Here is a 27327-nt window from a genome sequence, read left to right on the forward strand (position 1 = left end):
CATTAGTCTACTGGAATAGAGAGTTATGGACATTTGTGAGGATTCTCTCAGGACCAGGACTCAAGAGTAAAATAATGTCTAATCATAACATCTTAAAGTCTAATCAGTCTAATCAGATAGATAAAAATACACTAAACAATAAATAAAATAATAGTAATTATAAGTTAAAAAAGTAAATAAAGTCATAAAAAATAAAATAAAAAACCCTATGTTCAGATATCATTCTATAAACATTTACAGAGAATTAACATCTGTACAGCTGTGCAAATAATCATAGTGCAGATGTTCTGCATGTTATGTATCAGTACTGTGCTGCAGTTACGTCCAGTTATTTTTGATCCAGTGATGTTTAGAAGCTCAGTTCAGTTATAGATCAATACTTTTGCCCCCCAGTATGGAAGCTGAGTCTGCAACTTTCGATTGGTACGAAAAGCTTTCGCTTCCCTTAAGAAGCTTTCGATTTGAGCTAGAGATGAGAGCACTGCTTCCACCCTTCTTCTCGTTAGATGAAGACTTTTACTTTACTTCCTCAAACTCAAGGTCAGGACAGCTGGAATACCTGGTGGCATATGGATAAAAGACTCACTGTATGGCCAAAAAATGGTTTTCTCATTTCTAATTTGGTTGCATTTTTAACATTTACATTTACATTTATGGCATTTAGCAGACACTCATCTCCAGAGTGCTTTGATATTTAATCAAGAAGAACCTCAGCTAGTTTGAAAAGGCTAAAAATTCAGAGATCCTCTAATCTTAGACTCTACTAAACACAAGTCAATATGGACACTATAGTACTCTTCTCTTCGCCTGAGCACTCTCAGAAGAGGAGAGTCTTCAGTCTGGGTTTGAGGACAGTGAGTGTTGGACTCTGCTGTTCGGACACCCAGGGGAAGTTCGTTCCACCACTTCGGTGCAGGACAGTAAAAAGTCTGGACGCTCGTCTTCCGTGGATCTTAAAGGATGGTGGGTCAAGCCGAGCCATACTTGAAGCTGTAAGGGCTCTTGGTGCAGATCGGCTTTTGACCATCGCCATCAAGTACTGAGGGGCTGGCTGGTCCAGTCTTGGCTTTGTAGGCCAGAGTCAGGGGTCTGAATCTGATGACCCAGGCAGCAGCTACAGGAAGCCATTTTCAAGATACACAAGACCTACATACATGACCAAAGGCCTTCAGATTTCTGAGTTTCCGTGGTTCCTAGTCCTGAAGAACTCCCTGGCTGGTCCATTTTGGTGGTCTCCTGCTCTAACACACCACGTTCATCTCAGGAAGGGCTAGATAATGAGCTGACTAGCTGGATCAGGAGTGTTGGGAGCAGGGTAAACACCCAAATAGGCGGGACAGGAGGTTCTCCAGAACCAGGCTTGGGAACCACTGATCTAGAGGAGGCGAGACTAAGGCAGACAGCTCAGTCTGATTTTGGCCATGTCTGATGACAACAAGATCTCATTCAAAACATTGAAATCCGATTTCTGCCCCGACCATGTAGCACTGCTGCCACATGATTGGCTGATTAGATAATGAAACCAAACAGAGGAACACACAGGACTTCACACCCAGATAAAGCTAGAACAGGTGCAGGTGTTCTCTTCAGGTCAGGAATACCAGTCCTGAAGGCTTTTTACTAAATTTTGGTGGAGGAGCATTGCTGTGAGGATTTGATTGCATTTAGCGACAAGAGCGTTAGTGAGGTCAGGATGTTGGATGATGATGATCACCACCCCACTTCATCGTCCCCAACTCCTTCATTCATGCATTCATTAGAATGGGGTGTCCACAATTATTTGGACAAACAGTGCATATACAGTGTACCAACACTAAAGCTTCATCATTCATGTTTAATTTACTAATAACTGTTTTACTAAAATTTTTATATTTTACTTTTTAGTAATTTAGTTTATTATTATTTATTAGTATTTGTTATTGTAATCAGATGCTTCATTTTTTTACCTTGTTTGTTTTATTTTTAGTTTAAAAATGTAAAATTTATATATTTCATTTTTAAAAGTTAACTTATATTTTTAAATTTTTAGAATTTTATATGCCAATTCTGTCATTTTGGTTTAATAATTTCTATTTGTTTTATACAATTTTATAGTATATTCTATAGTTTATTTTAATACTTTTAATATTTTTTTATTGTGTAATTTATTCTTGAACGTTTTAATGTATAGGCATACATATGTGTGTAGTTTATTTATTTATTTATTTATTTATTTATTTATTTATTTATTTATTTAGACGTGGACACAGAAACCATGCGTGAGAACAGCGCCCTCTGCTGGCCGGCGAACACAATCGTCAGATTCCTTTGTGGGTTTGGTGACGTTGTCCTGCCCAAGCCCACTAGATGGACCCAGAGCATCAGCCCGTGTGGGGAACTGTGAGGAGACTTTTTTTGCTGCATCGCCCCAAAACAAACCAGAAAACAGAGAGTTTGCAAACGACAGCTGGAGTTTAGGACCTTCTGCTCGTGCACTCTAACCTGGAGCCCTTTCTGGACAGGCTGCATCTACCTGATTGCTGCTCCTTCTGCTGGATGTCTGCAGTTTGTCTCACGTTTGTATCTCAGAAGATCATCTAATGTTCTCCTTCCATGTACGTGTGCACCTGCTGAGAAGTAAGACTGGCTGGGTTTGGATCTGCATGGTTTTTGTGTTGTTAGTGGGGGTACTGGTTGTTGTGGGGGGTGTGGTTGGGTATTTACATGGTATTTGTGTTTAGCTTAGTGGATATGAAATATATGAAGGATTCTGAAGATAATCTGACCTTCTAATCCACCTCAGATCAGATGGAGTTTACTTGTTTTTGGAATTGTCCGTTCCACCTTAAATGGTGCAGCAGTTGCATTCTGGCGCCTCAGGCGCCAGAATGCAACTGCTGCACCATTTAAGGTGGAACGGACAATTCCAAAAAAAAGTCAATTTCAGCCTAATATATTAAACAGTATGTCCAAAAATATCCAGAAAACCCTTTTAATATGTGGATATCCTACTTTTTAAGGTGGTACAGCCATGCACTTGCACACACACATCTTGTAATCCCACCACAGAAAAGCACTGAGCCTCTAAGGTCACCTAAGGTCACCGTGCCCAATGCCAAGTGTGGGCTAGAGGGATATCAAGGCCGCCAGCAATAGTGCTGTGGGGTTGGAGCTCCATCCAGTACCTTTGAGACAAGCTGAAGCGGCAGAACTGATCACCCACACAACACCAGTATGCGCTTGTTGGGGCTGAATGCAATCAAATCCTCCTCACAGCAATGTTCCAATATATAGAGTAAATCTCCAGCTTCCTGGTTGTGCACCACATGTATTCACACTATAGAGAATGAAACAGGCTGTGTGTGCTACTGTCACTTTAAGACTGGGATGTTAGGATATGTAAAAATATTATTTATTTATTTATTTATTTATTTATTTATTATTATGTTACTGATTAAATAATGATTACATGTGTTATTTAGCATTAAACAGACTGTGCCTTTAAGGCGGAGATATGTAAATGAGCTCTGCTCTGATTGGCTGTAAATGTTTGGCTTGTGTGACTTCACAAAAACGGAATTTATAATTTTTTTAATAAATAAATTTCGAAAGTCTCTTTTGTAGCTTTTCTATGTGGACTGTAAAGACAAGAGTTGGTACATTTTGATGATAATAATAATAATAATAATAATAATAATAATTCAGTGGCATTTTTGACATAATAAAATCTGTCAATAAAAATATTGCTAACTGTAAATGTATAGATAAATAAATATGTATATAAATAAAATATGAAAACCACTATAATAATAATAATAATAATAATTCAGTTAGTTATCTTTATGGTAATAATAAAACAATAAAATAATCAATAATAAATATTGCCAATGATAAACAGATAGACAGATAAATATTAATTAATAATAATAATAATAATAATAAAGTACTTGTTTAAATAGAGTAAGGAAACCTGTTTTTTCAGGTCATGGGCCATTTTAATAATCTGCAGGTGTGTTAATGACAAAATTAAACGTTTCTGAGCCTGTAATGACGAGGGAGTGAGCGGTTCATTCTGAAACTAAATAATATTTACCTTCCACTTCATTCAGAGTAAAAATAATAATACTAATATTACAAAAAAAACAAATTAATATATTAATAAATAAATAGGTTTATAGATATAATGAGGAAATTGAGGTTTTCCAGGATATGGATCCTTTTATTTTGAAGTAGTCACAAATAATACAAACCATATGTGTGTGAGTGTTTGTGTGTGTGTGAGTGTGTGTGTCAGTGTGTGTGTGTGTAAGCTAACCTGTCTGTTGGACAGTGATTTGAATGTGGTTTGAATGCAGCCCCGTCTCCTGTCTCTCGTCCTTCATTAGAAATGAAGTCAGGTAATAAGGGCAGAGCGGAGCTCCTCTGTGGGTGAGAACGCTTCCCAGGCAGACGGTTCATTAGTGCAGGAATGTTGTGGGACAGTAACTGCGGCTCTTTATTTACGGTGACTGAATTACGTGAGCTTTTCTGCCCTTTTCTCTGTTTTTTCACAAACGGACGCAGCTGTAATGATTCACAGAGGAGTATCTGACCAACAGACCCACACTGATATATAGTAGATCATTAAACAGCAGCCTGTCAGCTCTGCAGAGCCCCAGCAGGGTTCTCTGGTAAAGAACAGTGGATTAAAGGAGAACTTTACTGAAGCCGAAGTTAGAGAATTCTCTCCATATCTCACCAGCTTCACTGGTGAATGGAAGCAGGCGCCGGTCACCATGACTACATCACAGATACAGCCCATAATTTATCTCCTGTCCAAACCCACCAGTGAAGCTAGACAAGTCTTCTGAGTTTTATATGGAATGATGATGATGATGATGATGAAGGTAAAATAGTGAATAGAGAATCTGAACTAATGCAGTTCTCTTTAGGGACTACTTTTTGTAGCTGCACTGCACCCTGCAGCATGTATCCCTCCACCATTTTAATGATCTGATTTTAAAAGCAGGTTCTAGAGCCGAACTCTTCTCAGAACTCTGGTAGAACAGTGTCTCAGGCATCAGGCAGCGTCTTCATCACCATTAGGTGAAGAACTTTCTGTGAGGAGCTTTTAGTAGAGCTGCAGACGTCTGCTTCCCTTCACCTCCACTGTAGAACCACAGCTCTAAGTTGGGGGAGGTTATCTAGAACCGAGTGCTTCACACCACTCTGAATGATGACAGTAGGTGGGATTTCTGATTCACACCTGATTAATTGGATCTAGGTCTAATTTATCATCAGTTTATATATTCAGTGAACTTATTTGCATATAACAGCAGGAACGCATGAGCTGCTATTTTATTTCCAGGAATAATACATGAGGAAGGACACACACACACACACACACACACACACACAAAACACACCTGGCAGGTGAAATGCAATGCCGGAGGTCAGTGGTGGAAGGTATCATGTAATCAAGTTCTACCACTTGTGGGCCGCATGTCATTACACTGTCTTCTGCTGTCCCCTTGATTGTATCAGAACAGGCCATCCTCAGCTTCCCTTCCACCTTATGTGACACACAGCTTGTATAACCGCCTTAGAAAAGCCCTGACCAGTAGAACCGGACACTCTGAGGACACCTAAGGTCACCAGGCCCCAACCCTGTATGGTTCTCTGGTGTAAAGCAGCCCTAAGAGATTTACCCACCTCATTTTAAGGCTCCTAAACAGGTTCTTAGCCGGAAGCGTCCTTTAGTTGGTTCCCTCTTAGCAGCAAGGGTTCTATATCGTACAGGAAAAGGAACTTAATAGAAACATAGTGGAACCCAGAAGAAGGCAAGATGTTTCCCACTAGAGAGACAAACCATTTAACCAAGATTAGCACCTCAGGCTGTTGCTTTAAGCTTGGTTCTATGAGTTGTAGTTAACTAAAGAACCTCTGAAGAACCTAGTTATTTTTAAGAGTGCAGATATGTTCCATGAAGTTTAAAAAGGTTCTTCAAACATCTCAAATCTCTTATCATGTTTAAGGGGATCTTCGAGGAGCAGTAGTGGTTTTTCTATGGTGTCGCCTAAAAGAACCATATTTCTTAGCTGGGTTTTAAGGTTCTAGCTTTATGTCAGTAAAGAACAGAGAGGTTTGCAGTTTTGCAGTACGCATAGTGCAACTACAGCTACAAGTGTTTGTGGGTGGAGCGTAGACAGGACAGGCCCACCACCACAGATGAGCTCCCTTAAGGGAACAGAGCAGTAGGGTAGGAAGGGAGCGTTGCTCAGACCGAATGGGACACCCTCCCTCAGCTCCGCCCTTTGCAAACTCTACACCCACCCGAGAGCAGGCAGTGTCAGGTGTCTCAAAGGTCTTTCTCTGGAAGCAGGTGACGCACCGAAAGTGTGTGCGAGCGTTAAAGGCCGGACTGAAACCCGGGCGATGAGCAGAATATAAAACCCTCCGGATCTGAAAAAGGGAGCAACTGAATAACGAGGTGGGTCTGGTTTTGCTGGCGTTGTGTGATGACTGCAGGTTTCTCTGCATCCTGAAGGAAAGCTGCTGTTGGTGTTGGATGGAAAGGTCTTCTTGGTGTTGTCTCTCTCAGGCTGATTTCACAGTAATAAGGACTCGGTTCAGAATGTCCTTGGCTTGAGCTCCAGCCTCAGGCTCTCTGCATTACTCAGCTCCTGGGAGAGCGCTGAGCTGAACAGGGAGTTTGGCCACTTTTTAGCACCTAAAGCTGTCGCTGCCTCAGATGAGGAGCCGGTTTGACTGCCGGCTCCTCTCTGGAAGAGAGAGCTCTTTGTGCTCTGAGAGGAGGAGGCCACACTTGTCACATTTGGACAGATATTGTTGTTAAAACTGAGCTCCAACACAAAGCTGCTCATAAAAAAGGCCCTGTGTTTCACTTATTTAGAGTCCAGTCACGGCTCCTCTGTATTCTTTCACTTTCTGCTTTCTTTCTGCACTACTTTCAGTATTGATATTGGAGTGTGCTTTTACTTTTAGCAGAGTGACACACTCTGAGAAAGGTTCTCTGGTTCTAGGTTGAACCTTTCATTGCTAAAACTAAGACCTTAGTGAGGGAACTCCTCTTGAATCTTGCTGATATCAAGTCAGTCAAGTCATATTTATTAGTAGAGCTTTTTACAACTGTTGTCGTCACAAAGCAGCTTTACATAATTAGTACTTAATAAAGGACAGAGACAGAGAAGAAAGAAGAAATAACATGAAGGATCAAAGACCCCCGTGAGCAAGCCAACGGCGACAGTGGCAAGGAAAAACTCCCTCAGAGCTGGAGGAAGAAACCTTGGGAGGAACCAAGGCTCACAAGGGGGACCCGTCCTCCTCTGGCCAGACTATTTAAACATTAATGTTAAAAATTACCAAAGCAGATACAACAGAAAGTTAATAGTGGTGATAATAATAGTGTCAGACAGGCACGAGTCCATCTAGGTTTCAGCACGGCCACCAAACAGGCAGCAGCAGCAGGTGGGTGAGCCATGGGTGGTGGCGGGTTGGGGGGGACCCGCTGGCCGGACTGGTAGGGATATGTTTAAAAGCTGTGTTGATTAGCCTGTTGTGGAAATATGATCAAATTATTTCTCTGATTTCTTCTTTATTTTTTATTGTTTTAAGCCATTTTACTTTTACATTTACATTTAAGGCGTTTAGCAGACGCTCTTCTCCAGAGCGACTTACAAAAGTGCTGTACTATTTACTGAAGAAGAACCTCAGCTAGTTTAAATAAACTAAAATTCAGAGATCCTCTAATCTTAGACTCTACTAAACACAAGTCAATATGGACACTATAGTACTCTTCTCTTCGCCTGAGTCCTCTCAGAAGAGGAGGGTCTTCAGTCTGGGTTTGAGGACAGTGAGCGTTGGACTCTGCTGTTCGGACACCCAGGGGAAGTTCGTTCCACCACTTCGGTGCAGGACAGTAAAAAGTCTGGACGCTCGTCTTCCGTGGATCTTAAAGGATGGCGGGTCGAGCCGAGCCGTACTTGAAGCTGGAAGGGCTCTTGGTGCTGATCGGCTTTTGACTCTCAGCATGTTGCTTGGTGTAAGACTTTCTACTCTTTTCAAAAAGGGTTCTTCAAAGGTTATATATACAAACATGTCACCTAAAGAACCATTTGGATGCTTAAAATGGTTCTCTGCACTGTCAAAAACCACTTATCTACTTTTGTGGATGGTTCCATATGGTTCCACCATTGTTACGATTCAAAGAACCCTTTTCCAGTAGCTGACAAATAGCCATAGCTATAGGAATATCGACCTCCACAGGTCTAGTCATGATCGAGCTTCGCAAAAACCTTTGCAACCACTTAGGATACCATAGCAACCGTGGGGCAGCCTAACAGCAACACCAATGTTTTGAGGTATTTTGCTATTTATATATTTTTGCCCTGTATAACACACCACACAGCAGAACCACATCAGAGGTGTGTAGAGAGTCCTAGTCAAAGTAAAATTGTCTATTAGGGACTACTTTTTTTTAGCCGCACTACACCCTAAAGGCAGCATGTATCCCTCCATTTTAATGATCTGATTTTAAAAGCAGGTTCTAGAGCCGAACTCTTCTCAGAACTCTGGTAGAACTGTGTCTCAGGCATCAGGCAGCGTCTTCATCACCATTAGGTGGAATAAGAACCTAATTGACTTTTTGCACTTACAGACACTTTGTATATTACGCATAACTACAAGCATGTGTGATCTGCTGGGCTGCAGTACTACAGCTGTTAACGTCCACTATGAGGTTTTAAAAGATGGCAGTCCTGCAGTTATGGGATTATCGTTGCCTTCATACTGCAGTCTGTCATTACAACAGGGACCCACCCATCCCTACCACTAAGTAGATGGTCCTTCACACCTGATTCAGCTCATCAGCCTGAGTTAAAGAACCCATATCTGACATTTTCCTGCATTTTCAGTCCCTGGTGTCCACTTATGAAGTTTATTTGAGTTTATGAACCCAAAACTGTCAGAATTTGTCCAGTAAGCTGTGAAGTGAGACTTTCATGATTATCAGTAGGCCTGGGGCACCCATGACCCTGTCTTAAGTCAGTTCACTGAATGTCCTTGCTGGGAATACCGGGAATAGCCCACAAGACTTGCCTGATGTTCTGGAGATGTTCTGACCCAGTCATCGTCTAGAACATCACAGTCTGGTTCTTGTCAAAGTGTCTCAGATTTATACGCTTGTCCATTTTTCCTGCTTCAACACCTTCATCACCTGCCTAATATAACCATGTTCTTCACTTTAGATGTCCTAATGTTATGGCTGGCTGAAGTTCATAACTTTTAAATGTCTAAAAGTATGTGGACACCTGTTCCTACAGCATTTCTTCTATAATCAAGGATAGGAGTTTGGAGACCATCCATGAGGTCAGGTGCTGATGCTGAATGATTAGTATTGGGTGGGGCATCATCATAACTCCAGAGAACCCCACTACCCCAATGCTGGGGGGGCTTTATACCCCTCTAGCCCACTCGTAGCATTGGGCACAGTGCTTGGGCCTCCTCCTATCCAACTGGGCCTCTGTTGCTTTCCTAAGCAGATTACATGGCTGTGGAATTTTCTTCTACACTGGAATGTTATCACTGCTATCATCAGCTCCCGACGTGACCTGCATACCTTTTCACAGAGTCTTTGACAAGCAGTGTTGAGGAAACGCAGCCAAATAAGCTTCCGGATGTGCTTCACTGGAATCAGTACAACAACAGTAAAACACATCCTGCAGTAAAGCTTCTTCATCAGCAACTTCAGACAACAGCGACAGCAGTGAATCCTAGACGCGTGAACCTGAACTGAAAGCAGAAAGTGCTTCACCAACCCTGATTGTCTTACAGGTGTCGGTCGCCATGACTACAACACAGATACAGCCCATATTTTAATACTTATCCAAACACACCAGTGCAGCTACACGAGTCTTCTGAGTTTTAGATGGAATGATGATGATGATGATAATGATGAAGGTAAAATAGTGAATAGAGAATCTCCACTAATGCAGTTTTCTTTAGGGACTGCTTTCTGTAGCTGCACTACACCCTGCAGCATGTATCCCTCCACCATTTTAATGATCTGGTTCTAAAAGCAGGTTCTAGAGCCGAACTCTTCTCAGAACTCTGGTAGAACCGTGTCTCAGGCATCAGGCAGCGTCTTCATCACCATTAGGTGAAGAACTTTCTGTGAGGAGCTTTTAGTAGAGCTTCAGACGTCTGCTTCCCTTCACCTCCACTGTAGAACCACTGTAGAACATATCTAAGCTCCTTTAAGATTAAAGTGTTTAAAGCTGAGCTTCTTGACTTAGGAACAGGTTAAACCACTGTACTCTACTAGATAATATAGGTCTCTCTGTACAGTAGCTAAACTCATAGAACAGGTTGACCTGAAGGTTCTTGGATCATCCCCTGACTCTGGAAGTAGCACAGAATGTTGATTACCTCTTTGTTATCCTGTGTTTTTGTGCCGTTCCTAAGGTGGAACAGAGCACAGGTACAAAGGTCTCCGTAACAGCACCTGACTGAGCTTCAGCTGCAGCCCCAGCAGGTGTTACAGTCGGTTAACTCTGCCTTCATGAGAAGTTGGAGACGTGGTTTTAAGGTTCATCAACTTTTTGGGCACTTTTGACAGTCATGAATTCTGGACTACAGTAAAGATCTGCCTGCGAATAGACATGCAGTAGGTCTGGTGTGATCAGGTCGATGTTTCAGCATACACTGTTAAAAAGTCTGATCTTCACCAGTGCGGTTGATGGAAGTGTGCCTCAGTGAGAGTTAATGAAGCTCCGCAGCTGGAAAAGGTTATAAAACCATTTCTAAAAGTTCCAATGTAAATACCTCATTCCAGCTGTTAAGCATGGTGGTGGTAGCATCAGAAGTGGTGCGGCCCCCTCCACCACCCATGCCAGACCAGCGGCACACCCTACTACCACTACTACCTGTCTAATGACCATGTTAAAACCTAATTGGACTCTGGACTTTGGACTCCATGATTATTATATTATGATTATGATCAGAGCAGTTCAACAGTTTAGATGGTTTGGTAACTTTTATCATTAAGTTATAAATAGTTCTGATCAGAGGAGGATGGGTCGGGACCCCCTTGTGAGTCTTGGTTTCTCCCAAGGTTTCTTCCTCCAGCTCTGAGGGAGGTTCTCCTTGCCACTGTCGCCGTTGGCTGCTCACTGGGGGTCTTAGGTTTTCAACAGTTGTGACAAAAAAGCTATACAAATAAATTTGACTTGACTTGACTATTTTTCTGCCTCTGGTCCAGAAAGGCCTGCCGTTATTGCTGGACCTGTGAATTCTGGATTGTGTGAGGGTATTTGCAGCTGTGGTATTGTGAGCGTGTCGGCTGCCCGGCGATGCTGCATTGGCTGCAGTTGTAAAAGAGGCTGTTGTGTGTCTGGCAGTGTCCTGAAAAGTCCTCACCCTGCTAGTGGAGCATTGCTAGTGCTAGGGTGGGTTAATTGGCAGAAGCAAACCTGGAGAATTCTTTTCAGTGTAAATTCAGGAGAGGGTTTAGTTGCATCTCAGTTCCTCATGTCGGTCAGTTTCTGGAGGAGAGCTGGATGCCTGTGCTGAAATCACTTCATTCCTGTCCAAACAAATGTGCTCTGGATCTGCTTTGTCTGAATTTGTTTCTGTTGGATTGCCTCAGTTGAGCCTTGAAGCCTCTGCAGCTCTCTGAGAATCCTCCAGCCTCCAGAAGAGCTGAAAAATAATCCTCAAAGAACGGCTGACCTGGATACTCTTCATTTTTCATTAATGACTCACTTGCTTTCTTAATATGAGCCGTGAGACGAGTCCTGCTGTTTACAGCTTGCTCGCTCAGGGTTCGGAGGCTGTGTGCAGAAATGTAACTTGGTAATAATGGTGGAATTTCCAGAGTAAGAAGACCTTCTGAGCCCATGCTGTCCTCTGTTATCACTGCTGCCATCTCCTCCAGACCCACTGCTCCCAGTTCAGGTCCCAACTCAGGTCTCAGGTATGCAGGGTTGAGAAACCTGCTTCAGATAAGCTACTGAATGTGCTTTAGTGGAATTAGCCAAGACGTGGTATGCAAAAGTTTGGGCACCCCTGGTCCAAATCTCTGTTCCTGGAATCGGTAGGTGAGTAGAAGATGACCTGATCAACATTATTAGCGGGCTATAGCCCAACAGTCATCGTTAGGAAAGGTCATGTGATGCTCTAAGCAGCTGCTGAGCACAGGAGAACACTGTAAGAAGATACACTGTACAAAAGTATTGGGACACCTGTTTATTCCTTCTTTTTTTCTGAAATCAAGGAGATTTAAAATAGCTGATTCTGCTTTTGTTGGTGTAACTGTCTCTACTGTCCAGAGAAGAAGACTTTCTACTAGATTTTGGAGCTGGACCATTGCTGTGAGAATTTGGTTGATTGCATTCAGCAACAAGAGAGCATTAGTGAGGTCAGGATGTTGGATTATGGTGATCACCACCCTGTTTCATCATCCCCAACTCTCCAACTCATCCCAAAAGTACTGAATGGAGCTCCACCATCATTCCAGAGAACACAGGGCTTCCTTCCTGATCTCTCTCGAAGACCAAGTTGATTTATTCCTGGATGTTGAGACTTGCACGTGGCGATGGTGGACAGAGATGGTTGTAGCTCATAAGGGTTGAACATGGCGGCAGTGTGGAAAGTGTAGATAAAGTGCTGTTGACGTACTTGAAGTTCTTTTGAAAGAGCTGTGGAAGTCCTGCCAGGCACGTCCACACCAGGGCATTATGTAATTGCACAGGTGTCACAGGCTGAGGGCAATTTGACTTCAACCAAAGTGCAACATTTTTTCTTCTTCTAGGGTTCTCTGAAGGCTTCAGTGCTGGACAGGATGTCGGCGCACACTTGCACTCTGATTCCAACCAAATCTACCCAAATCTCTCACGATTATGTAAATCTGGGCTCCTCAGTCTGACTGCGGTCATTTGCCAATCATTTGCTCCTGTTTTGCACATTATAAGAAGTTCCTTGTGAGTTTACACTGGAACAGATGCCATATGTGCTGTTTGTTTGGCTAAGAACCTACATAAGACAAAAGTATTGGGACACCTGCTCATGCATTGTGTCTTGGAGTAATTGTCTCAACTGTCCAGGGTAGGCTTTCTACTAGATTGGTTAGATGATCACCACCCCACCTCATCTTTCCCAACTCCACAACTTATGCCATTCAAAGGTACTGGATGGAGCTCCACCACCATCATTCCAGAGAACACAGTTCTTCCACTGCTCCACAGCTCCTCAATGCTGGGGGGCTTTATACCCCTCTACTAGCCCACGCCCCTTTACTGTACTGGCCCCACTTACCTCTACACTTAAAGATGAAGGTGCTACTAAGGGTTGTTTGAGCAACGCTGTAGAGGAACCAGGAGATGTGAGAACCTGTGAGAAGATGAGGCTGAGGCTGTCAGTGTGGTGGTGCATCGAGGTGTAGAAAAGGATCCTTCATATTTTTTAGTTGCACTTCATGCTTTTCTTGGCCATCAAATTCCGAGATGTCAGAGAGTAAGTGTGGAAGTAGGAGTAGCAGACTGGAAACTATTTTCTCTCCTGTGAAGCCAAGAAGCTTAAAACCACTGTCTAAGAACTTCCTTTCGAACCATGCTGAACTAGAGCACATCTGACTTCCAGACCAATAAAGAGACGAGGACAGATAAATCAGAGAGCTAAACGACCTGAGGAGCGTCTTAATGAGAGTAGCAGTACTGTCGCACACTCAACCCGTCACCTGACACCAGGACTGAAGCCGTTGTTCAGCATTACCTGCCGTCCAGCAGCATTTAAGTTAATGGCTTAACCTGAAGAGGGCGCCAGTCTGCAGAGCGGTTTGAGCAAGTAGCGAAAGAAAAGAAGAAAGCAAGATTTCAGTGATGCCACAGCCATCCGTCAGTGACCGGCAGTCCCAGAGAGCATACCTCTCCTTTCTCTCTCCTCCAAGCTGAAGTGTTTTGCAGGAATTCCCTCTGGATGCTGTTCCATCGCAGCCCACCAGTCACACACCTAGGGGCAATTTAGCATAGCCAGTTCATCCTACCATGTGTATTTTTGGGAGGCGTGAGGAAATAGTTGAATGCATTGATTAGAAGGAGTGTCCACAAACATTTGGACACATTGCAGTGTACCTCACGATATTTTACATTTTATTTAGCCTATTAATCGAGTCAATTAATCGATTATTTGACAGTGGTAGGACAGGTGTGGCTGTGATGATGTAAGCCTGATGATAACGCCTCACATTTCTTCGTCCTCTGCTCATTATCACCATTTACTGAATGAGTAAAGCTGCCAACAACCTGAACAAACTCATTAATCACCGCTGATAGAAAGACTTTGTTCTGTGGTGATGAATGAGAGTTTGGGTAGAGTGCTGTATTAGATTTGGACATGCTGGTGCTTTTGTCTCCAAACCCATGGACCTATCAAGCTAGTAAAGGTCTGAGACCTGGGTCGAGGTCATCTGAGAGCCATCAAAAATCTTTTGGGGTGACCAGGTTTAGTTTGTTTTTTTTTTTTTCTCACTCTACAATAAAACACTCATCTTGCTTAAGATGCTGTACTGCATACGTGCATGTTAGGTCTGACGGCTTGGGTGAATCCCAGCATTATCTACAGGGAGGAGCTTCAGTGAGGAGCTCCTGGTCAGATGGTGGAGCTCAGTATTGCAGTGGATGACTCATTAGACTAATATGTGAGTAAGCAGTGATGTAGGGGCTGTAAGATGTGTTTGGGCCTGTTAGACAATGACGTCTTTACAGTAGGCATCTTCAACAGCGCATCCAACAATACGGGCGGCACAGAGCTTCTTTTCTTTTATACAGTGATAATAAAATAAAACTCCAATTAAATAAAGCTCCAATTTCACATTTTACTGACCAGCACGGACATGCAGCTCACACTACACTACTCTTGGACACCATTGGTCTGGTAGGCTGCTGTTACAGAGATGGTGGGTGATGTGCCAAAGCAAACAGCAGTAGCACTGCGCCCCTGGGATGGCGAGGCTGTGAGGCTTTGAGGTTTTGAGGCTTTGTTGCTGAAGGAATGAAAAGCTGTCCAAACAGAGTGACGTAAGCACAGCACCAGACATTGAGGTGCTCCTAAAGAACAGGCTGTGACGTAATCCTCTCAGCCCGCTCAGTCTGTAATTTTTATTCATGTGTAGTTTAGTAGAAGCCTGTATCTCACAGTTTAACTCCTCTGTTTACAAAAATGCCTTATACTGTTTACTCCTCATTCAGAGCTCCAACAACAGGAGATGCTGGAGCTCAATGCTGGGGGGCTTTATACCCCTCTACTAGCCCACGCCTGGCATTAGGCAGCATGGTGCCAATAGAGGGTAATGATGTTGATCTGCTCCAGAGAGTCCTATTCTATTGGCAGTGCTTCTTCTCTACAGGGACTAGACAAGCTGTGTGTGCATTTGCACATCTGTATCAGCTGTGGGTGCAAATTAAGCTCTGTATTTGTGCAGAAAGCAGAAAGCCTTCCAAGTCCTTGTTCGTGGTTGATCAGTCCAGGGCTTCTTAACGTGGTCTCAGGGGCTCTCATTTATCTCCTCACTCCACCGCTCTGATGTCTGCTTCCACCTGTCAGCTAATCAGCAAGCTGATTCAGTCAGGTGTGCTGAGGGGCGGAGCGAGCAGTCGAGTCTGTTCAGTTGTAAGGAGCTAAATCTGCGGTTTACTGAGACACACAGTCTACCTGTACACCTGTATAGTGTAGATGTTTCTAATAAAGTGGCCAGTGAGTGGAAGCACAAGGTAGGGGTTTCTAATAAAGTGGCCAGTGAAGAAGTGCAAGGGAGGGGTTTCTAATAAAGTGGCCAGTGAAGAAGTGCAAGGGAGGGGTTTCTAATAAAGTGGCCAGTGAAGAAGTGCAAGGGAGGGGTTTCTAATAAAGTGGCCAGTGAAGAAGTGCAAGGGAGCGGTTTCTAATAAAGTGGCCACTAAGTGGAAGCACTAGGTAGATGTTTCTAATAAAGTGGCCAGTGAGGAAGCATAAGAGTGTGGTTTCTAATAAAGTGGCCAGTGAGTGGAAGCACAAGGTAGGTATTTCTAGTAAATTGGCCAGTGGATGGAAGTAATTGTTATTAATATGTTTAAAATTCTTCTCTGTTTCAGAGTGTCCTGAGAGCCATCAGAGAGAACCATGGAGACGGGGCCATTCAGTCGGAAACAGTGGACGTCACAGTCCCTGCGCATCACAGCCAAAGAGCTCTCATTGGTCGGTGGGCGTGGCAAGAACAGTGCCATTGCTGAGCGCCTTTCCAAGTAAGTGATGTGTTATCATGTGTGAGACTGGGCTAGAGACTCTGATCTGCAAGCTTCAGAATAGGGGGGCTGGATGACATCAGCATGCTTTATCCCACCTAGTGAAAAAGAGTGCCCCCTAGTGGCACACCAACTGCTAGCAAGCTCTAGCCACTGCAGCTTCATTTTCTCGGTCAGCCACCTGACTGAATGGCACGACAACTTTGGGAAACTCTGGTCAGAATCCTGTAATACGTTCAGTTCAGAGACCTAGACCCTAAAACCCTGTGATCAATAATCCAGTGACCTCTGAACCGCCACTGACCACATCTGACACTCACAGCAGGACAGAATATCTGTTAATACCCTGGATACCCAAAGAAACACTGGATTAACACTTACGTTTCAGGCCAGTTATGTAAAATAATAGATCATAAAGTCTGATAGCAGACTAGCTGTGTGTGTGTGTGTGTGTGTGTGTGTGTGTGTGTGTGTGTGTGTGTGTGCGTGTGGTGTGGCTGAGCTGGGCTGAGCACTGTTATTATACTGTTAAAGTGTTTACCTTCAGGGCTGTTCTAACAACCAGTTCGGCCTGTCCGTTTTGGCTCCTGTGCTTCTTGGTGACGCATGATGATGATGATGATGATGAAGATTCTGAACCCAGAAATGGGCTCACTGTATCAGAAGCAGTAGCAGTCAAAGGCCCCATATCTTACACTTCCCTGAATCGCCCTGGTGTTCCACCGCTGCACTGATGCTGGTGTTGCTGTGGAAGGTGTGGTGAACTGCAGTGTTCAGTCTCTCTGTGTTTTGATTGAACACTACCACCTGATCATATATTCAGAAGGTATTGATGATATTGATTTTTTTTAGGGCTGTCCAGCAATTTTATAAATGACCCGTACTCTGCTGCCTCCTGTTGGGTTCCATAGAAAGAAGCAGTGCAGGCTTGTGTGGGAAATGTGCAATGCTGCTTTTGACCAGCAGAGGTAGCACAGTGTACACTTTACAAAAGTCTGTGCACCCCTGGTCGGACTTCTTGTATTGCTGATGTTGTGGCACTTCTGCTCATTTTAACAGATCTGAAAAAAGTAAAAATGATCCTCTGGAGCAGATAATAAACATCATGACCCTATTGACTATGCTGCCTATTAATGCCAGACGTGGGCTAGTAGAGGCGTATAAAGCCCCCCCCCAGCATTGAGGAGCTGTGGAGCAGTGGAAGAGCTGTGTTCTCTGGAATGATGGTGGTGGAGCTCCATCCAGTACTTTTGGGATGAGTTGGGATGGTCAATCAATTATCCAGCATTCTTACTCCCCTAATTCTCTTGTTGTTGAATGCAATCAAATCCTCACAGCAATGCTGCTTCTCCAAAATCTAGTAGAAAGTCTTCTTCTCTGGACAGTAGAGTCAGTTACTTTAACAAAAGCAGGATCAACTCTTTTAATAACCTTGCTTTCTGAAGAAACAGTGAATGAATAGGTGTCCCAATACTTTTGTCCGTATCTGTTGGGATTGGTGAGGATTATTTCTGATTAAATTTCTTTTGATTTTTGTTTTCAGATATCAGAAAGCTGCAGAAGAAGCAAGTGACAAGAAAAAAACGGTGAGTTTCTGTTCATAGAGCAATTCTTCACTTCAACACACACACACACACACAGATGCACAGACCCTGCATGTGTCCAGCACAGTGATATATATATTAGCTGTCTGGTTTTCCTCCAGATGAGCAGGTGTTTGGGGAGACTCTGTAACACTGCTGGTTCTCCACTGCCACGTCCTCTTGCTTGTTTATTTATTTATTTATTTATTTATTACACTGCTCAGATCTGATTCTGTGAGACTAAAGCCTTAGACCTCTAATCTGTCCTTAAATCCATCTGCTGTGTTTTTTTAAGCTTTTCCATCCAGTTCTTTGTCCTTGTTCTCCACCACCTGCAGGGACGCTCAAATAGCTCCTAATCTTATCCTCTGCACTTAATGCTAATCAGCTATGCTGTTGCCCCGCCGCCTCTCATGCTTCACTTTACTGTTACTTCGGCCATGCCTGAACCTGGAGCTGTAGTTTTAGCTGTAGTAGTCTGATCCGAGACGTACGACGTGTCCGACGTACTGCGGATAGCCCTGTAGTTTAATGATAGCTGTCAAAAACTCAGGCATGCACTTTAGTCCATACCCAATATATACTGGACAAAACTCCAGACTGGACATAATTCCAGTCTGACTGGTTCAGTGCACTGCAACTGAGCAGGGCTTCATGTAGCAAAGCGCTTCATATGTTATACACAACTGCTGTTTACTGACCTAGCTTGATAGCTAGGAAGCTAAAGCTAAACAAAAGAATGCCCACCAAGAGTCTCTTTCTACAGCCAGATAATCGTAATAACAATTGTATTACTATACATCAGTTATATAGTCAGTTTATATGTGTTTGTTTGAAATCAAATCTTTTGGTTTTATAAAACATTATGTTTGCTTAGCTAGGCTAATTATTTATTGAAGCCGTCCCAGTCACTTACAATCCTTGTAATTTTTCTTGTTTAGAAATTGAAAAAAGCTTAAACTGCGCTCTGAAGGAACTCGCACTCACTCAGAAAAACACAGCGCATCCAACAAAAGTCAAAGCCTCGTCTGTCCTTTAATGCAGAAATAAAAACCACATCAAAATGACTGGCTCGCTCATACAGTTCGACGAAGAACTGTACGACGTTACGTGGTATGAAGCCTTTAGGAGGAGGCAAAAACTTTTCACAGTGTTCTTCTATAACGATCAGCAATAAACATGTTTGTTGACGCCTCTTCTAATGAAGGCATTCAGCTACTTTAAGTTGCACCCTTTACTGACTGGACACAGCTTGTCTAGTCCCTAGCAGATAAACATCATGACCCTATTGGCCCCATGCTGCCTAACACCAGGCGTGGGCTAGTAGAGGGGTATAGAGCCCCCCAGCACTGAGGAGCTGTGGATCACTGTGGAAGAACTGTGTTCTCTGGAATGATAGTGGTGGAGCTCCATCCAGAACTTTTGGATGGGATGAGTTGTGGAGTTGAGGATGATGAGGTGGGGTCACTAGCGCTCTTGTCACTGATGCAATCAAATCCTCACAGCAATGCTCCTCCTTCAGAATCTAGTAGAAAGTCTTCTTCTCTGGACAGTAGAGACAGTTACTCCAACAGAAGCAGGAGAAACTCTTTTTAATCTCCTTGATTTCAGAAGAAAGGGTGAATGAATGTGCAGGCGTCCCAATACTTTTGTCTGTATAGTGTCTATGGAGAATTAAAATGAAGAAACTGGTCATTTGGGGAAGAAAGAGTTAATTTTCCTCACAAATGTATCATTTCCTGCCTCCAGGTTCCAATGAACATTTCTCGGCTAGTTCCTGTTCTCTCTCTCTCTCTCTCTCTCTCTCTCTCTCTCTCTCTCTCTCTCTCTCTCTCTCTAAAGCTATCTCTCTCGCTCACAGCGTCTCTCACTCACAAAACTCTCGCTCTTTCTTTCTCTTTTAACCCCCTTTTCTTCCTCATTCTTCCTCCTCTCCGCTTCCATGACCACCCCCCCTTACCCCGTCCCCCCACCCCGTCCCATTCGCTCGTCCATGCAGAGTCCTTCCGTCTCTCCTTTCCTCCCTCCCTCTTTCCCTCTGGGTCGTTTGGCGGGGGGTTTCGTACACGTCGAGGTTTCCTGCCTGCTGAACATCTGGGAGAGCTTTCTCACTCTTAAAGCTGCAAGCGCTGAAGAAGCAGAAAGAAAGGGAGGAGAGTAAAGGGATAAAGCAGGAGAGAAAAGCACCGACCCCGTCCACTCAGGTCTCTACACTCCTTTCCTACCATAACTCTTTTGTTTCCTAACAGGTTTGGGTCAGGAATCGGTTCGGTAAGGAGGTTTTTGGGGGGTTTGGGGCAGGATCTAGACCAGGATCCAGACCAGGGGGAAGTATCTTTGTCTTAGGTCTGCAGATGATCTACCATACAGTCAGTCCTTGGAGCTTTTGTCATAGTTGCCACTTCCTATTTGTTCTGTCAAACGTTTAGCCTTGGCTTTTGGACAAGGAGGATCTCACCACTGTCCTACCCAAACCCTGGACCTCCAACATGGGAACTTCTTAGGCATTCAGACTGCAACAAAAGAAAGGTTCCCTTTGAAGCTGTTCCATTTAAGAACCACGTCTTGGTCCCTCAAGAACACTTCAGAACATTTAGGTCCTTCAGGGAACCAGACGTGGTTCTTCTCTGGCATTGCTCCAAAGGCGTGATCTTGTCAGACAGGATTCAGCAAAAAAGTTTGCAATACACTATACGGACAAAAGTATTGGGACACCTGCTTGTTCATTGTTTCTTATGAAATCAAGGGTATTAAAAAAGAGCTGATCCTGCTTTGTTGGAATAACTGTCTCTACTGTCCAGAGAAGAAGACTTTCTACTAGATTTTGGAGCAGGAGCACTGCTGTGGGGGTTTGATTGAGTCCCTGACACTCTTACTCATCCTGAAAGTGGATGGAGCACCACCATTGTTTCAGAGAACACAGTGGGATGATGCTGAGGGGGCTTCATACCCCTCTAGCCCACGCCTGGCATTAGGCAGCATGGTGCCAATAGCTTCATGATGTTGATCTGCTCCAGAGAGTCCTAATCTATTGGCAGTACCTCTCTCTACAGGGACTGAGTGTGTGCATTTGCACATCTGTGTCAGCAATGGGTGCAACCTGAAGTAGCTGAATGCATGTATTAGAAGGGGTGTCCACAAACATTTGGACACATACTAAATTACTGAAAAGGGCTATTTGACTATTATCAATAGTGGAACCGCAAAAGCAAACATGGGAAGAATTTTTGGACAGGTCATTTCTTAGATCTTTGGTATGGTTCAGTGGAGGACCATAACCTTACCGAAGAACCATTGAAGAACCCACCTTCTCTTGAATATTGATCAGTGCAGATCCAGAGATGTTGTCTTTCAGGGTTCTTGGCTGCAGTCGACAGCTGAGAAATGTGCTTGCTTGCCTTGTCTTGTCGATCCACCAGAATGCCACTGTTTGCTTGCTCTAACTGGGCTGATTTTGCTGATTGTCTTATCTCGGGTCACCTTAGGACAGCTCTGGACGCTGAAAGAGTAAAGCTGACCTTTCACTTTTTGAACCTGAAAGCCACATTTCCCGTCTTATGGTCAGATGTGTGGAATTTAGCTCTTAAGTGTAAGCCTTTTTTAACCATTTCAGACATTTCACACAAGGAGACACCTGTTCCTCCAGCCTGGCGTCTCAAATCAGAGTATTAATTGGCGAGTTGGTCCCACTTTTGCCCTCTGCAGCAATAGCCTCTACTCTTCTGAGAAGGCTTGACCCTAGATGTTGGACCATTGCTGTGAGGAGATTTCCTTTTAATGCATTCAGCCTCAGTTTCTGATGTTGGATGATTAGTTCTGACACTCAATATCATGCCAAAGGTCCTGGATGGAGCCCCAATCTATCACTCCAGAGAACTTCAGAACCCAATGCTGTGGAGGCTTCAAACCTCTCTAGAGCACCATGGCATTGAGCACGGCTCATGTGCAGCTGCTCCAGAGCATCCTGTTCCATCTGCAGTGCATTCCACTGGAGATTATGTGACTGGAGACCCTCAGACACACAGTATAGTGTATGAGGCCGTGTCTGTGGACTTGAAGGGGTTAATGACCATCTCTAAATTAAAGCAGAAGTGGACCACACAAAACCACCCATGCAGAAGTGAGCCTCTGGACCCAAAACTCATCATCAAACACTTTCTCTGTTTCGTTGCTGTTTTGTCTGTTTCAGCCTGCCGAGAGCGTGCCGCCAACCCTTCGCTCGGGCAACCTGAGCGTGCTGAAGAAGCGCTGGGAGCACGACAAGGCTGCGCCACAGCTCAGCGTTGCACCAGCTCCCACCGCATCCAGACCAGAACCTCCATTGGAGCCTCGTCCTCCGACCCGCACCGGCAACTTTGTCCGGCAGGGCAGCCTGAGGCAGCCCTTGACCCGCTGGGAGCGGCCCGTACAGATTAAGGAAGAGAAGAAGGCACCAGAGATGGAGGAGAGGAAGCCGGAGAAGCAGCAGGAGAGGTCTGTGGAGGAGGAGCAAGAGGAGCACCGGGAGGCGGGGCCAATGTCCCCAACTACGCCCTGCTCGCCGCTGGAGAAACCTAGCGTGCCCCTCAACAGCCTCAAGAAGATGTTTGAGAAAGGTGAAAGCAAGGTAAGGAAGGTGGCTGTTCTATTGGTCATATCTTCACAGTTTGGGGGTTCTTCCCACCTGAGAACCCAAAAATGAAATGTTCTAGACTGTTCTAAACTGTTCTGTTGTCTTCTGGGAATGCTCCTCACTGCTGGAAAGCCTGGGAATAATGTCACTTACAAGACACTAGGCGGTGGAAAAAAAACAAAGGATCGGAACTGGATCGGACTTAAAATAGATTCTCAATCCAATAAAATACGTCTAGATTGGCCCTGATCCAGAACCACTAGATCAGCAGATCAGAACATCCCTAGTAAATCTATTTCCATGTGATTGCATAGAAGCGTTCACAGTGCATCTAACAATAAGGGCAGCAGGAGCTTCTTTCATAGTGATAGAAACTCTGTAGATCACAGAAAGCTCCGATTTCCCATCTGATCCAGTTTACTGACCAAGATGGGCATGAAGCTCAGAAACGACTCTGAAGGTACAGGGTAATCAATAAATGGAGGAAAACACATGATGATTGGCAGCTCAGCAGCAGTACTGTGGGAAAAGTAGTCTGAGTAGTGTAAAGCTCTACAGTTTGGTTGTGTGTAATCATAGTAGAGCTACCAACGAAACCCCTCGAACCCTGGTTATTATTCAGAAATATTGTGACTTATTTGGAAAACTTTGGTTTAGCATATCTTGTGGAGTCCCACAGGGTTCTATTGTGGGACCTATCACACTGATGTTAATTCTGAAAGTGAAGAAATGTGAGCTTAAATGCAATAATATTTATTTGATGACTTTAAATCAGTAATACAGTGTTTTCCCCTTGCGCTCCTTTGTCAGCTGAATGCCTCTCTCTCTCTCTTTCTCTCTCTCTTTCTCTCCCCCCCCACCCACCCACCCTGCTAAAGCTAGATACAGGTCAGGAATGCACTTGCATTCCTTTCTAATTCCCTGTAAGGGATCCACCTTGGAATGCCTGCGCCGGTCGCTCCGTCTTGCTGTGGCGTGGAGGGAGAGATATAGATGTGTTTATCTAGAACTAAACGGATGATACTGGGGCTTTGATGTGCGGATGGGTTTCAGTTCTAGATAAACAGTGGGGGCAGAGAAAGAGCCATGTCACAATGTTTAACAGTTGCTGAGAACTTCACAGAATCTCCCAGTCGTTCCTGATGAAGGGAAATTCTACTTTACTTTTATAGTTAAACAGTTCAGATGAGTCAGAGGGGGGGGGGGTTGGGGGGTTTTGGTGTGAAACAATCGGTTCTAGATAACCTCACCCCGTCAGAGCTGTTCTACAGCGGAGGTGAATGGAAGCAGACGTCTAAAGCTCTGAGAAGAGTTCTGAGAAGAGCTCGGCTCTAGAACCTGCTTTTAAAATCAGATCATTAAAATGGTGGAGGGATACATGCTGCAGGGTGTAGTGCGGCTACAGAAAGTAGTCCCCAAAGCAAACTGCATTAGTTCAGATTCTCCACTATTTTACCTTCATCATCATCATCATCATCATCATTCCATATAAAACTGGTGGGTTTGGATAGGAAATAAATTATGGGCTGTATCTGTGATGTAGTCATGGCGACAGACGCCTGCTTCCATTCACCTCCACTGTAGAGAGATCAGAGTGGGTCAGTTTCTCTACAGTGAAGCTCAGTTTCACACTAAACCCCACGCCTCTGACTGAGCTCAGCTCTCACTCTGATTTATAGAATTTTGAAAAGTCTGTGGTGTTCCCCTTTAACTCCATCATAACTGATATTGCCTGTATGAAGCCATTTGCATCAAGTAGCTGAGCCAGCTCATGAGGTGTGGATTGCTCTGTGGGAGCGATCTCTGTAAGAAGTTCCCCTGAACGTTAAGGGCGTGATGTGAGCACAATGCTTCTTTGTGGTCCGTCACATTGACATAGTTGTTTGAGCCATTTCCTGCCTCTGAGAAATGCTGAGTCAGTAAAGTGGTAATCGGATGACAAAGGGAAGTCTCTTTTTGGTGACGTGGATCCTCAGCCACTGATTTACTCTTATGGGAAGCACTGGACATTAAAAGCCTTATATGCACACCTCTGACACTGCAAACATGACATCTTGAAGAAATCTCATTTTGAGATTGATGTAAAAATATTATAATATATAAATGAGGACTGCTGTGTAGTGGAAGTGTCTGATTCAAGAAAATACCAATGATTTTTCTATTAATAAGTACAATAATCTCATAATGTTCTGTTATATGATGACAGAATGAACAGAATAATCTCATATTTCACCTTTAAGATGAAACAAGTGCTGAGGGGTGAAACTGAGAGGTGCAAATAATGATAATTTGCGGAAAATATGAAATTGGCAGACTTTAAATGTGGTCAATCAACTCATAATTGGTGTCCACAATGTGGAGAACCCTCTGGAACACCTCAGCAGTTGCTGCAGTTGTGTGGCTGCTCTGTGCTGATGTTGTCTAGAGCCAATGATGTCATGGGAGCGGTATGCACAATCCTTACCCCCCCCCCCCCCCCCCCCCCCCCAAAAAAAAACCACAATCCCCCCCCCAACTCCAAACGAATCACTGGAGGCCTACAAAACCAGCCTCCTGCTGACTAGCCAGACTCAACGTCTCTCTCTCTTTCTCTCCCTCTCTCTCTCTCTCTCTCCCTCTCTCTCTCTCTCTCCATGTCTCTTTCACTTCTGCTTTCTTACCTCTTAAACTCAAGGAACACCACAGGACAAAAGCTAGATTGGACACCAGTGGACCAGCGTTCCACTGCTTGGTGAAAACCAGTAAACATGAGCTCGTACTTGCTTCGTCTTCGTGAATCTATACAGATTCCTATAGGCCTGCTAACAATGACTGAAGCAGCACGACATCGCAGTCTCCACAGAGCATTCCTCAGGACCTTAGCACAGTGCCCTCTGACAGGGTTCACTCACTGCAGCTGTTGGACAGTTTGGGTTTTCCAGCAGAGGCAGCAGCCGCAGAGGCAGCAGCTGCAGCCAAGGCCTCTGACGGAGATCTCAGATTTCCTCTTGGAGTCAGTGAGGGTTTCTGAGGAGTCTCTGAGTTTGATCACAGAGAGCCGTGTTCCTCACTGTGCTGTAATCTGTATGTAGGTAATAACTGGGTGGAAATGATAATTCACTGTGTTGTGTTTGTAGTTTTTTGCTGATGGTCAAGAGCAGTTAGCCTCTGTGGCTAACTCAGCTGTGAGCTGACTTTAACTGGTCAGATCCTCTCCTCACTTATCTGCACCCTGGATTAGGACTAAGCTTCTTCATCTGACTTAGTCAGCTCCTAATAGGGGCCACCTTTTGTTTGCTTGTTTAACTCATTTGTACTGTGTTCATTAATGACAGTCAGACAGTCAGACAGACAGACAGACAGTCAGACAGACAGTCAGACAGACAGTCAGACAGACAGTCAGACAGACAGTCAGACATATAGATGGATAGGCAGACAGACAGACATTATATATGTGTGTATATATATATATATATATATGAGACAGACAGACATATATATAGATAGATAGACAGACAGACAGAATGCTAAAATGCTCATATTCACTATAATTAGGTGGATTTTGGTCGAAGTTATCATTTGACCGTTAACTCACCATTGTTTATTTAATTAATGATCAAAATAATCAGTTGATTAGCAATATAATCAATAGTGACAGCCCAACTTCCAGTGTGAGACGATCTGCAGTGAGATTTGAGAAGAGCTGGGTTTCGAGAGTTGAGGGGAGTCAGATGGGGGTTAATGAACAGACTAATGACCGTCTCCCACTGCTTCTTAAACTCATTAGTGGATTAAGTGTGTGTGTGTGTGTGTGTGTGTGTGTGTGTGTGTGTGTGTGTGTGTGTGTGTGTGTGTGTGTGTTGTATTTTCCATCTGTTTGCACATTGATGTAAAATTGACCTAATTTGACCACACACACACACACACACACACACACACACAATGCCTGTATCCAATTTATTAAATGTAAGAAGCTTAAAAGTCTTAATGAACTCTTAAAGTCTGATAAACATTCATGCCGCTTCACTACCGACACACACACACACACACACACACACACACAGACTCAGCCCACTGTGATCAGCTCTGCTTATTTACCTTCAGACCTGAATGACTGCTGCTTTGCTATGCTAATGGTCTCGCCAGACGAGAGATGGCCTTCCCCAGCAGGCCTGTTTACAGTGTGGACTCGGCCCATAGGCCTCCTCTCTATTCACCTATTGTGATGTTAAGAGTGTTGACACTCTTCTGAAGTGTATTGCACCTTTGTGTGTGTGTGTGTGTTAGTGATAGTTTATGTGTATTTTCAGGACACATCTGCAACTAATCTACAAAATGTATATAATCATACTATAATTTGCACTCATTGCTGACACAGATGTGCAACTGCAGACACACAGCTTGTCTAGTCCCTGTAGAGAAGAAGTACTGCCAATAGATTAGGACTCTCTGGAGCAGATCATCATCATGACCCTATTGGCTCCATGCTGCCTTATGCCAGGCGTGGGCTAGAGAGGTATAAAGCCCCCCAGCATTGAGGAGCTGTGGAGCAGTGGAGGAACTGTGCTCTCTGGAATGATGGTGGAGGAGCTCCATCCAGGACTTTTGGGATGAGTTAGGGAGTTGGGGATAAGGAAGTGGGGTGGTGATCATCATCCAACATCCTGACCTCACTAACAGTGCTCTTGCAAACAAGTCCGTACAGCAATGCATCATGTCCAAAATCTAATAGACAGCCTTCCTCTCTGGACAGTAGAGACAGTTACTACCAAAATACCCTTGATTTCAGAAGTGTCCCAATACTTTTGTCTACCTATATATATATATATATATATATTGTTAATGCATATAGGTATTAAATATGTCCCAATACATATGACCTCATGTCCTGACATTGTAT

General features: G+C 43.9%; 1 protein-coding gene across 2 annotated transcripts in view; it reads left to right on the forward strand.

Moving 5' to 3' along the window:
• The first annotated feature begins 2487 nt into the window (after positions 1-2487).
• lima1b (LIM domain and actin binding 1b) overlaps positions 2488-27327 on the forward strand; it is a 33152-nt gene continuing 8312 nt past the window's right edge. The window contains exons 1-4 of one of the 2 annotated variants that reach the window (XM_072666285.1): positions 2488-2594; positions 16104-16253; positions 17797-17839; positions 22026-22442. In XM_072666285.1, the coding sequence (XP_072522386.1) occupies positions 16132-16253; positions 17797-17839; positions 22026-22442 (582 nt within the window). In that variant the 5' untranslated portion in view covers positions 2488-2594; positions 16104-16131. Of the gene's footprint in view, positions 2595-6350; positions 6449-16103; positions 16254-17796; positions 17840-22025; positions 22443-27327 lie in introns of those variants that run through there. The other variant, XM_072666284.1, reaches the window with a different exon arrangement.

Source organism: Salminus brasiliensis, chromosome 21, assembly GCF_030463535.1.
Source record: "Salminus brasiliensis chromosome 21, fSalBra1.hap2, whole genome shotgun sequence".
Lineage (NCBI taxonomy): Eukaryota > Metazoa > Chordata > Actinopteri > Characiformes > Bryconidae > Salminus > Salminus brasiliensis.